At 37.7% G+C, this 12,914-nt stretch overlaps 1 protein-coding gene across 1 annotated transcript in view; it reads right to left on the bottom strand.

Moving 5' to 3' along the window:
* Positions 1 to 12,914, bottom strand: part of ZDHHC15 (zinc finger DHHC-type palmitoyltransferase 15) — a 78,958-nt gene that overhangs the window by 36,841 nt on the left and 29,203 nt on the right. Inside the window, 1 exon segment of the mRNA XM_059385226.1 lies at positions 4,173 to 4,253. Within this exon segment, the coding sequence (XP_059241209.1) occupies positions 4,173 to 4,253 (81 nt within the window).

Below are 12,914 nucleotides of genomic sequence, written 5' to 3'. Positions count from 1 at the left end.
TTGGTGTTAGTTGTGACCTCTCCTCTTTCATTCATGATTTTATTTATTTGGGTCCTTTCTCTTTTCTTTTTGATAAGTCTGGCCAGGGGCTTATCAATCTTATTAAATCTTTCAAAGAACCAGCTCCTAGTTTCGTTGATTTGTTCTATTGTTTTTTTGATTCCTATTTCATTGATTTCTGCTCTGATCTTTATGATTTCTCTTCTCCTGCTGGGTTTAGGCTTTCCTTGTTGTTCTTTATCCATCTCCTTTAGGTGTAGGGTTAGGTTGTGTACCTGAGACCTTTCTTGTTTCTTGAGAAAGGCTTGTACCACTATATATTTTCCTCTCAGGACTGCCTTTGCTGTGTCCCACAGATTTTGAACCATTGTGTTTTCATTATCATTTGTTTCCATGAATTTTTTCAAATCTTCTTTAATTTCCTGGTGACCCATTCATTCTTTAGAAGGATGCTGTTCAGTTTCCATGTATTTGTGTTCTTTCCAAATTTCTTCTTGTGATTGAGTTCTAGCTTCAGAGCATTGTGGTCTGAAAATATGCAGGGAATGATCCCAATCTTTTGATACCTGTGAGACCTGATTTAGGACCAAGGATGTCATCTATTCTGGAGAATGTTCCATGTGCACTAGAGAAGAATGTGTATTCTGTTGCTTTATAATGAAATGTTCTGAATATACCTGTGATGTCCATCTGGTCCAGTGTGTCATTTAAGCCTTTATTTCCTTGTTGATCTTTTGCTTGGATGATCTGTCCATTTCAGTGAGGGGAGTATTAAAGTCCCTTATTATTTTTGTATTATTGTCGACGTGTTTCTTTGATTTTGTTATTATTTGGTTGATGTAGTTGGCTGCTCCTACGTTGGGGGCATAGATACTTAAAATTATTAGGTCTTCTTGTTGGACAGATACTTTGAGTATGATATAGTGTCCTTCCTCATCTCTTATTATAGTCTTTGGCTTAAAATCTAATTGATCTGATATAAGGATTGCCACTCCTGCTTTCTTCTGATGTCCATTAGCATGGTAAATTGTTTTCCACCCCCTCACTTTAAATGGAGGTGTCTTCGGGTCTACAATGAGTTTCTTGTAGGCAACATATAGATGGGTTTTGTTTTTTTATCCATTCTGATACCCTGTGTCTTTTGATTGGGGTATTGAGCCTATTAACATTCAGGGTAACTATTGAGAGATATGAATTTAGTGCCATTGTATTGCCTGTAAGATGACTGTTACTGTATGTTGTCTCCGTTCCTTTCTGATCTACTACTTTTAGGCTCTCTCTTTGCTTAGAGGACCCCTTTCAATATTTCCTGTAGAGCTGGTTTAGTGTTTGCAAATTCTTTCAGTTTTTGTTTGTCCTGGAAGCTTTTAATCTCTACTCCTATTTTCAATGATAGCCTAGCTGGATATAGTATTCTTGGCTGCATGTTTTTCTCATTTAGTGCTCTGAATATATCATGACAGCTCTTTCTGGCCTGCCAGGTCTCTGTGGATAAGTCTGCTCCCAATGTAATATTTTTACCATTGTATGTTACAGACTTCTTTTCCCAGTCTGATTTCAGGATTTTCTCTTTGTCACTAAGACTTGTAAATTTTACTATTAGGTGACGAGGTGTGGGCCTATTCTTATTGATTTTGAGGGGGGTTCTCTGCACCTCTTGGATTTTGATACTTGTTCCCTTTGCCATATTGGGAAAATTCTCTCCAATAATTCTCGCCAATATACCTTCTGCTCCCCTCTGTCTTTCTTCTTCTGGAATCCCAATTATTCTAATATTGCTTCGTCTTATGGTGTCACTTATCTCTCGAATTCTCCCCTCATGGTCCAGTAGCTGTTTGTCCCTCTTTTGCTCAGTTTCTTTATTCTCTGTCATTTGGTCTTCTATGTTACTAATTCTTTCTTCTGCCTCATTTATCCGAGCAGTCAGACCCTCCATTTTTTATTGCACCTCATTAATAGATTTTTTTATTTCAACTTGGTTAGATTTTAGTTCTTTTATTTCTCCAGAAAGGGCTTTTATATCTCTGGAGAGGGTTTCTCTAATATCTTCCATGCCTTTTTCAAGCCTGGCTAGAACCTTGAGAATCATCATTCTGAACTCTAGATCTGACATATTACCAGTGTCTGTATTGATTAGGTCCCTAGCTTTCAGGACTGCCTCTTGTTCTTTTTTTTGTGGTGAATTTTTCCGCCTTGTCATTTTGTCCAGATAAGAGTATATGAAGGAGCAAGTAACATACTAAAAGGGTGGCAACAACCCCAGGAAAATATGCTTTGACCAAATCAGAAGAGATCCCAAATCATGAGGGGGTAGAAAGGGGATAAAAAGAGGTTCATAAAGAATAATAAAAAAAAGAAACTATTAAAAAAAGAAAACAAATTTTAAAAACTATAAAAAAGAAAAAAATTATATATATTAGATGAACTAGTTAAGAAACGTTAAAAAAGAAAAGGGAAAAAGTTAAAAAATTTAGCAGAAGAAGAGAAAAAAAATTGAAAAAGAAAAAGAAATTAAATTAACTGCAAGACTAAAGAATCATGGGGAGAAAGCCATGAGTTCCGTGCTTTGCTTTCTCCTCCTCTGGAATTCTGCTGCTCTCCTTGGTATTGAAACTGCACTGCTTGGTAGGTGAACTTGGTCCTGGCTGGATTTCTTGTTGATCTTCTGGGGGAGGGGCCTGTTGTAGTGATTCTCAAGTGTCTTTGCCCCAGGCAGAATTGTACTGCCCTTACCAAGGGCTGGGCTGAGCAATCCGCTTTGGTTTGCTTTCAGGAGCTTTTGTTCCCTGAGTGCTTTCCTTAGAGTTCCAGAGGACGGGAATGAAAATGGTGGCCTCCTGGTTTCCGGCCCAGAGGAGCCGAGAGCCTGGGGCCCCACTCCTTAGTGCGCCCTCAGAGAACAACGCCCAATCACTCCCGTCTCACTGGCCTCCAGCCACACTCCGAGCTCACCAAGACTGCGTCCGGTTCAAGGTAACCCCAAGCTGAGAGCTCACTCCTTGGCTCTGTCTCTGTAGCCGGCTTCCCCGTTCTAATACTTGCAAGCTCTGCGACACTCAGACACTCCTGGTCCTTCTGTGACCCTGCGGGACCTGAGGTCACGCTGACCCGGCATGGGCTTCACCTCTGTTTAGCCTCTGAAGTGATGTCCCTCAGCAGAACAGACTTTTAAAAGTCCCAATTTTGTGCTCTGTTGCTCCGCCGCTTGCCGGGAGCTGGCCCCTCTCCCCGGGGTCTATCTTCCCGTCGCTTTGGATTCACTTCTCTGCCAGTCCTACCTTTCAGAAAGTGGTTTATTTTCTGTTTCTAGAATTGCTGTCCTTCTTCTCTTCAATCTCCCGTTGGATTTGTTGGTGTTTGCAATCTTTAGATAAACTATCTAGGTGATCTCCTGCTAGCTGAAGTAGTCTCAGCCTGCTACTTCTCTGCCATCTTGCCAGTTCCTCCAATTCATTAGTTGTTTAAGAGTGTTGTTCAATTTCCCAAATTTGTGAATTTATAGTTTTCCTCTGGTTATCGAGTTCTAGTTTCATTTCACTGAAGTTGGAGAAAATCCTTTGTATGATTACAGTCTTTTAAATTTATTGAGACTTGTTTTGCATCCTAATGATGAGGGAACAGGAGGCGGGCTGAAGACAAAGCAAAAGCTGGCACCTTGCACCCCTCTCTCCACCCGCTCCCCTCCGTAATATGTGTAGCATTCCTCAGGCACCCCTGACTGCCATAGACAATAAACAAATAGTTAACTTGCAGAGATCACAATCCTGCAAGACAGCAATCTCCCTTGCTCTACAAATGTCCTGGAGATCTACAAACAGGGAGTTTACTTTATCAATAGCACAAATTTCCAGAGGCAAATAACTCTCAGTTCCTCAAGCCCTAATGTCTCCCTTCCCACCATAAAGGAAACTGGCGGAGGCTGAGGTAGAAGGGAATGTAAATGATAGCAGGATCATAACACCCCACCAAGAATCTCCCAACTATCTTGATGTTAATGGCTGGCCTAAAGAAGACATTGATCAAGCCACAAGGGCAAGGCCTCCTCCTGGCACCTTGTAGGCCCTCTTTAACATATGAAAACTCCATTGAAACCTCCCTTCCCCTCACCTTCCCCCAACAGCAAGGTATATAACCTGCCATCCCTCACAACCCAGGGCAGCAGCTCTTCCTGCCCATTGGTCCTGTCCCTGTGCTTTAATAAACCACCATTTTGCACCAAAGATGTCTCAAGAATTCTTTCTTGGTCATCGGCTCTGGACCTCAGCCCACTGAACCTCACTTAGGTTCTAGAACTTCATCACTAACATATGATCTATGTTATAGGATGTCCTGCATGCTCATGAGAAAAACTTATACTCTTATTTTTGGGTGGAGTGTTCTGTTCATGTGTATTACATTTAGTTTGTTTACAGTGTTATGAAATCCTTCATTTCTGTATTGATCTTCTGTCTAGGTGTTCTATCCATTACTGAAAATGGGTTATTGAAATCTCCAATTATTGTAGGACTGTGTATTTTTTCCTTCAGTGCTGCCAGTTTTTACTTCCTACATTTTGGGGAACTCTATGTTTATAACCACAGAATGTTCTTGATGAATTGACAATCTTATCAATATCTAATGTCCATCTCTCTTTTCTTGTGGGTTAAATATTTTATTTTATTCATTTTTTTCAGATTTATTGAGGTATGATTGGCAGTTAAAAATTGGATATATTTAAGATATGCAATGTGATGCTTTGATAAACATATAAATTATGAAATGTTTACCATGTCAAGCTAATTAACATATCTGCCACCTCACATAGTTACTGTTTTGTTGTGGTACAGCATTTGAGATTATTCTCTTAGTATTTTAATTACATAATACATTATTAACACATTTTTATTAACCATAGACACCATGCTATACATTAGGTCTGCACAATTTATTCATTTTATAGCTGAAATTTTGTACATTTTTGCCAACACGTCCCCTAACTCCTACTTCCCAGTTCCTGATAACCACCATTCTGTTCTATAACTATGAATTTGCCTTTTTTTTTTTTAAGATTCAACATATAAGAGAGATCATGCAGTAATTGTCTGTGTCTGGCTTATCTCATTAGCATAACATCCTCTAGGTACATCCATGCTGTTGCAAATGGCAGGATTTCTTTATTTTGATAGACTGAATAATATTCAATTATACATACATTCCTTATTTTCTCTATCTACTCATGCACTGATGAACACATAGGTTGTTTCTATATCTTTATGGCTACAAATAGTGGGAGTGCATATGTCTCTTCAGTAATCTGTTTTCATTTCCTTTGGTTATACACCAGAAGTGGGGCTGCTTGATCATATGGTAGTTCTATTGCTAATTTCTGAGGAATCTCAACACTGTTTTCCATACAAGGCTTCCCAAGTAGGCAGAGAGGAAGACAGAGAGGGGAAAGTAGGCTCCCTGCTGAGCAGGGAGCCTGATGTGGGGCTTGATCCCAGGACCCTGGGATCATGACCTGAGCTGAAGGCAGAGGCTTTAACCCACTGAGTCACCCAGGCGCCCCTATGCCTTGAGTTTTTGATAACAGCCATCCTAACAGTTGTGAGGTAATATCTCATTGTGGTTTTGAGTCATATTTTTCTGACAATTAGTGAGGTTGAACATGTTTTCAAATATTTGTGTGCCATTTGTATGTCCTTTTTGTTTTGTATATTACTATTGTTATTCAGTTATATGAGTTACATATAAACAATAATAACTTTATATAATAACTGCTTATCAGGTAATTTGGAAATATTTCCTCCCATTCCATAGATTGTCTTATAATTTACTGATTGTTTCCTTTACTATGCAGAAACTTTTTAGTTTGATGTAGTCCCACTTGCTTATTTTTGCCTTTGTTATGTCTGGTTTTGGCGTCAAATCAAAAAAATTATGCCAAGACCAATGCCAAAGAGTTTTCCTCTGTTTTTCCTTTCTTTTTAAAAATATTTTACTTATTTATTTGACACAGAGAGAGCACAAGATGGGGAGTAGCAGCAGGCAGAAAGAGGGAGAAGCAGGCTTCCCACAGAGCAGGAGGAGCCTGATGTGGGACTCGATCCCAGGACCCTGGGATCATGACCTGAGCTGAATGAAGGCAGTTGCTTTCAGCTGAACCACCCAGGTGCCCCGCTTTTCTTGCTTTTCTTACCCTTTTTTTTTTTTTTAGGATTATTATGGTTTCAGGTCTTTTGTTCAAGTCCTTAATTCATTTGAAATGAATTTTTTGAGATAAAGATCTAACTTCTTTCCTTTGCATGTGAATATCCAATTTCCCCAGTACATTTATTAAAGAGATTATCATTTTCCCATTGTGTATCCTTGGTAACTTTGTTAAAGATCTATTGACTGCATAAGCATGGGTTTATTTTGAACTCTTGAATCTGTTCTAGTTTATGTGTCTCATTTTATACCAGTACAGTACTGTTTTGATTGCTATAAATTTATAAAATAATTTGAAATCAGGAAAGGTAATGCATCCAGCTTTTTTTTCTTGTTCAAACTTGCTTTAATTATTTAGGTTCTCTTGTGATTCCAAGTGAATTGTAGGATTGTTTTTTATATTTCTGTCAAAAAAATGCCATTGGAATCTTGAGATGTATTACACTGAATCTGTAGATAGCTGTAGGTGTATGGACATTTTAACAATATTAGTTCTTCCAATTCATGAACATAGAAAATTTTTCCATTTATTTGTGTCTTCTTCAATTTCTTTCATCATTGTTTTATAGTTTTTCTTGTACAGTTCCTGCGACTCTTTGGTAAAATTTATTCCTAAGTATGTATTCTTTTTGATGCTACTATAATGCAATTGTTTTCTTAACTTCTTTTTTGGATAGTTTGTTTTTATGGTATAGAAATTCAACTGATTTTTGTTTTTCATTTTTTTACCCTGTAGCATTACTGAATTTATTTATTAGTTCTAAAAGTTATTTTTTGGTTGGCTTTTTAGGGTTTCCATATGTAAAATCATGTCATCTACAAACAGAAAACTTCTTCCTTTCTGATTTGTATGCCTTTATTTCTTTCCCTTTCCTAAATGCTCTAGCTAGCACTTCCAGTACTATGTTGAAGAGAAGTGGTGAGAATGGGCATTCTTGTCCTTGTTCCTGATCTTAGAGAAAAAGCTTTCAGATTTTCATGACTGAATATGACATTAGTTGTGGGTTTGTCATATATGGTCTTATAATGTTGAAGTACATTTGTTCTACACGTAATTTGTTAAGAGTTCTTTTTTTAATCATGAAATGATGTTGAAATTTGTCAAATGGTTTTTCTGCATCTATTGAGATAATCATATGACTTTTATTCTTCATTTTATAAATATGGTATATCATATATATTGATTTGCATATGTTAAACCATCCCTGTATCCTAAGTATAAATCCCACTTAGCCATGGTGAATGATCTTTTTTAATATGCTGTTTAATTTGGTTTGCTAGTATTTTGTTAAGGATTTTGCATCTTTGTTCACCAAGGATATTGGCCTGTATTTTTCTTTTCTTGTAATGGCCTTGTCTGGCTTTGGTATCATGATTAATGCCATCCTTGTAAAATGAGTTTTGAAGTGTACTGCTTTCTCCAGTAGTTTGGAAGAACTGGAGAACGACTGATGTTAATTCTTCAAATGTTTGGTAGAATTCACCAAGTGAAGCCATCTGGCTTGTGAGGGGACAAAAGCTGGTCTTTTCTTCTCTGCGTCTTTCTGACATCACTAATATGGTCTTTTTCTTTCTTGTATCTTGTAACATTTTTTGGCTTAAAACCTCATTTCATGTGATATTAGTATATGTACCCTTGATCTCTTTTAATTACTATCTGCTTAGAATAACTTTTTCCATCCTTTCACATTTGTCCCATTTACTTTTGGCTCTAAAATAAGTTGTTTGTAGATAGCATTAAAACAGTTGATAAGGGGACTTCCAGAGAAAATGGCAGAGTAGGAGGACCCTAGGCTCAGCTCTTCCCACAGATACAACTAGGTAACAGTCATATCAGTATAAATAACCTGGAAAATGACCTGAAGACTGGTGGAATAAACTCCACAACTAAATGCAGGAAAAAGCCATGTCAAAGAGGGTAGGAAGGGTGGAGACATGGTAGGAACTAAAGGGACTCCTGGGACTGTTTGCAGGACAGAAGGACAGTGTAAGCCTGAAAAGGGGTGAGAAACAAACCCCCACACTAGGAAGTCTGCATAGGGAACACAAACTCCTAAAACATTTGCATTTAAAAACCAGAGGGGCCGAATTTCATGAGCTCTTATAACTTGCAGAACTTAAAACCTGAAATTTTAAAGTATCAGCAGGCTCAGCTTTGGGAGAGCTGGTGGGCAAGAAGAAACTGAGTCCCCACTCATAAAAGGACAGCACAATAAACAGCCTGTGGAGATATAGCATAGAAGCAGCAGTGTGAAAGGTACCTGGGGCATATGGGAAGGAGTTATTTGCTAATCTCAGAGCAAGGCCTGGAGGGAGAGAACTAATAGGGAAACAAATCCAGGAAAGTCCATCAGCCAAGATGCCATTTCCCTCCCCAGCCCTAGAGTTGGACTCTAAATTGCTAGCAATGCCGCCTTGAGCTCCTATGCAGTGCTTCTACCAATTCACTGCTCCAGACAGCCCATCTCAGTCCATCGCTGCAGGGCCCCTCACACAGAAGACCAGGGGGCACACAAAGCTTGCTAGCACCATCACCCTACCAACCAACCCCCCACACTATGCTTCAGTGGATGTGTACTCTCCAATATGCTGTCAGCCAGAGTCCATACACAGTGGTGTCTCAGGTTTGGGAGTATGCAATCAACCCCTACAGTGGATAGCACCACACCAAAGTGACTTCGGCGTTGGAGAGAGGGAAAGATAATCCCACAAACCACTCAGACTGAGACCCCAGCAGAGGGCTGGAGGCAGACAACTGGTCTGACTTCAGGCTTTGCCCACAAATGAAAGCTTCTCAGGGGACAACACGAGGACAGCACCTTGTGGTTACTTGCTACTACTTCTCTGGCAAATGCCTGGTCTGACTTAACCAAGCCCAGGGTGTCCCCAGACTGCCCAAATACACCACAGGGAGAAAACACTGTCTATAACAGGCAAAGAGAGCCACTGGGGATGACTGGGCTGAGGGATAAAATGGCTCAGCCACAACAGCAGGGTGTATAAATTACATATTGAAGACATCCCTGAAGTGCCAGATTCTGAACAGGGGATACAGTACATAGGGCACTACAGGACATTTTCTTCATAAGGTCATTACTTTCAAGTGCAGGAGACATAGCTGTCTTTCTTAACACATAGAAACAGACACAGAGAGTAAGACAAAATGAAGATACAGATGAATATGTCCCAAATAAAATGACAGAATAAAATTACAGTAAGAGACCAAAGTGAAACACAGATAAGTCATATGCCTGATAGAGAGTTTAAAGAAATGATTATAAAGGTACTCACTGGACTTGAGAACAGTGGAAGACATCAGTGAGACCCTTATGAAATATATTTTAAAAAAAAGACATAAAAGAACCAATCAGAGATGAAGAACATGAAATTAAAAATACATTAGGTGAACTATATAGCAGACTAGATGAGGCAAGAAGAATGAATCAGTGTTCAGGTCATGATCCCAGGGTCCTGGGTTCGAGCCCTGCATCGGGCTCTCTGATCTGCAGGGAGCCTGCTTCCTCCCCTCTCTCTCTCTGCCTGCCTCTCTGCCTACTTGTGATCTCTCTCACTCTCTCTGTAAAATAAATTTTAAAAAATATATAAAAAAAAGAATGAATCAGTGACCTGGAGGAGAAAGTGACGCAAAGTAATCAAGCTGAGTAGGTGAGATGAAAGAATGTGCAAAATAAGAATAGACATAGGGAACTCAGTGGTGCTATGAAGTGTAATAACATTTGATTTGTACAGATCCCAGAAGAAGAGAGAGAAAAGAGGCAGAAAATTTATTTGAGGTAATAATAGCCTATAATTTCTTGAATCTGGAGAAGAAAACAGAAATTCAGATTCAGGAGGCAGAGAGAGATCCACAATAAAATCAACCCAAGGGGGTCCACACCAAGAAACATAGTAACTAAGATGGCTAAAAGTAGTGATAGAATTTTGAAATCAGCAAGAGAAAAGAGAGTTACATAAAAGGGAAACAAACCCCCATAAGGCAGTCAGCTGATTTTTCACCAGAAACTTGCAAGCCAGATGGGAGTAGCATGATATATTCAAAGTGCTGAATGGGAAAAATCTTCAGCCAAGAATACTCAATCCAGCAAGGCTGTCATTCAGAATAGAAAGAGAGAGCTTCCCAGACAAATAAAAGCAAAAAGAATTCATGAACACTAAACCAGTCCTACAAGAGTTGTTAAAGGTGAATCTTTAAGTGGAAAGGAAAGTAGGAAACACAAAAGCAGTAAAAGTAAGTATACATAAAAATCAGTAAAGGGACTCACAAAATAAAAGGATGTAAAGTATGACACTATATACTTAAAAAAAAAGGTATGGAGGAGAGAAGTTAAGAATTGGTTCAAATTCAACCAAATATCAACTTAGTATAGACTGCCATATACAGAAGATCTTATATACAATCCAAATGTTAACCAAAATTCAAAAACCAGCAATAGATACGCAAAAAATACAGAGAAAGGAATCCAGGTATAATCACTAAAGAAAGCCAACTAATATTGAGAGAAGAGAGCAAGGGAAGAAAGGAATGGAGAAAAACTACAAAAACAATGATAAAACAAGTAACAAAATGGCAACAAATACATACTTATCAATAATTACTTTGAATGTAAATAGAATAAATAATCTAAAGATACAGGGTGACAAAATGGACAAAAAAGAAGACCCAGCTATATGCTGCCTGTGAAAGGCTGATCTCAGACCTAAAGACACATGCAGATAGAAATTGAGGGGATGGAGAAGTATTTAACATACAAATGGATGTGAAAAGAAAGCCAGGGTAGCAATATTTATATCAGAAAAAACAGACTTTAAAATAAAGACTGTAATAAGAGACAAAGAAGAACATTAATCATTAAGGGGAGAATTAAAAAAGAAGACATAACCATTGTTTATACACCCAACGTGGGAGCATTCAATACTTAAAGTAGCTAATAACAAACATAAAGGAAGTAATAGATAATAATAGTAGGGGTCTTTAACATCCAACTGACATAGATGGGCAGATCATCCAAACAGAAAATCAACAAGAAAACATTGGCTTTGAATGACACATTGGACTAGATAGATTCAAAAGATGTTCAGAATAATCCATCCTAATACAGCAGAATACACATTCTTTTCAAATGCATATGGAACATCCAGAATAGATCACATATTAAGCCACAAAACAAGTCTCAACAAATTAAAAAAGGTCAAAGTAATACCACTCATCTTTTCTGACCAAAATGCTATAAAATGAAAAATCAACAAGAAAAAACAATTAGAAAGTCTAGAAATACATGGAGGTTGAATAACATGCTACTAAACAATGAATGGGACAACCAAGATATCAAAGAGAAAATAAAAACAAATACATGGAGACAAATCAAAATGAAAACAGAATCATGCAAAACCTTTGGGACACAGCAAAAGCGGTGTTAAGAGGGAAGTTTATAGCAATACAGTCCTACCTCAAGAAGCAAGAAAAATCTCAAACCAAATGTTTCATCTAAAGGAACTAGAAAAAGAGAAATAAACAAAACTCAAAACCTATAGAAGGAAGGAAATAATGAAGATTTGAGAATTAAATGAAGGAAGTACTAAAAAAAATAGAACAGATCACTGAAAGGTGCTGGTTCTTTGAAAAGACACACAAAATTGATAAAACTTTAGCCAGATTGATTAAAGAGGGAGAAGTAAAAAAAACAACAACAACCAAAATCATGTATGAAAAAGGAAAAATAACTACTGACACCACAGAAATACAGTGGATTATAAAAGAATCTCATGAAAAATTATATGCCATTAAACTGGATTACCTAGAAGAAACAGATCAATTTCTACAAATATAAACCTCCAAAAATTGAATCAGGTAGAGAGAAAATTTGAACAGACCATTTAGCAGCAACAAAAGTCAATCAGTAATCAAAAAACTCCCAACAAATAAAAGTCCAGGACCAGATGGCTTAACGGGTGAAATTTACCAAACATTTAAAGGGTTACTATGTATTCTTCTCAAATAATCCCAAAAAAAGGAGAGGAAGGAAAACTTGAAAATTCATTTCATGAGGTCTGCATTACCCTGATACCAAAACCAGATAAAGACATTACAAAAAGGGAGAACTACAGGTCACTGTCTCTGATGAAAAGAGATGCAAAAATTCTCAACAAATTATAACAAAATTAAATACAATAATATTTTAGTAAAATCATTCACTGGGATTTATTCCCAGAATAAAAAGGTGGTTCAATATTTGCAAATCAATCAATATGATACATCACATTGAGAAAAGATAAAAAACATATGATCACTTCAATGCAGAAAAAGCATTTGACAGAGAACAACATCCCTTCATGACTGAAATAGTCAAGAAAGTAGGTTTACAGGGAACATACCACAACATAATAAAGGCCATCTATGACAAACCCATAGTTAATATTATAGTGGGGAAAAACTAAAAGCTTTCCCCCTAAGACCGGGAAAGGACAAGGACGTCCACTCTCACCTCTTTTATTCAACACATTACTGGAAGTCCTAACTATAGCAATCAGACAACAAAAAGAAATAAAAGACATCCACACTGGTAAGGATAAAGTAAAACTTTGAGTATTTGCAGGTGACATAATATTCTATATTTCTCACCCATCAGAAAGGATGAATACCCACCATTTGCATCGACTTGGATGGAACTGGAGGGGATTATGCTAAGTGAAATAAGTCAAGCAGA

The sequence above is a fragment of the Mustela nigripes genome, chromosome X (genome assembly GCF_022355385.1).
Source record: "Mustela nigripes isolate SB6536 chromosome X, MUSNIG.SB6536, whole genome shotgun sequence".
NCBI lineage: Eukaryota > Metazoa > Chordata > Mammalia > Carnivora > Mustelidae > Mustela > Mustela nigripes.
The sequence above is the reverse complement of the archived record's forward strand: the minus strand, read 5'-3'. Positions and strand labels throughout refer to the sequence as shown.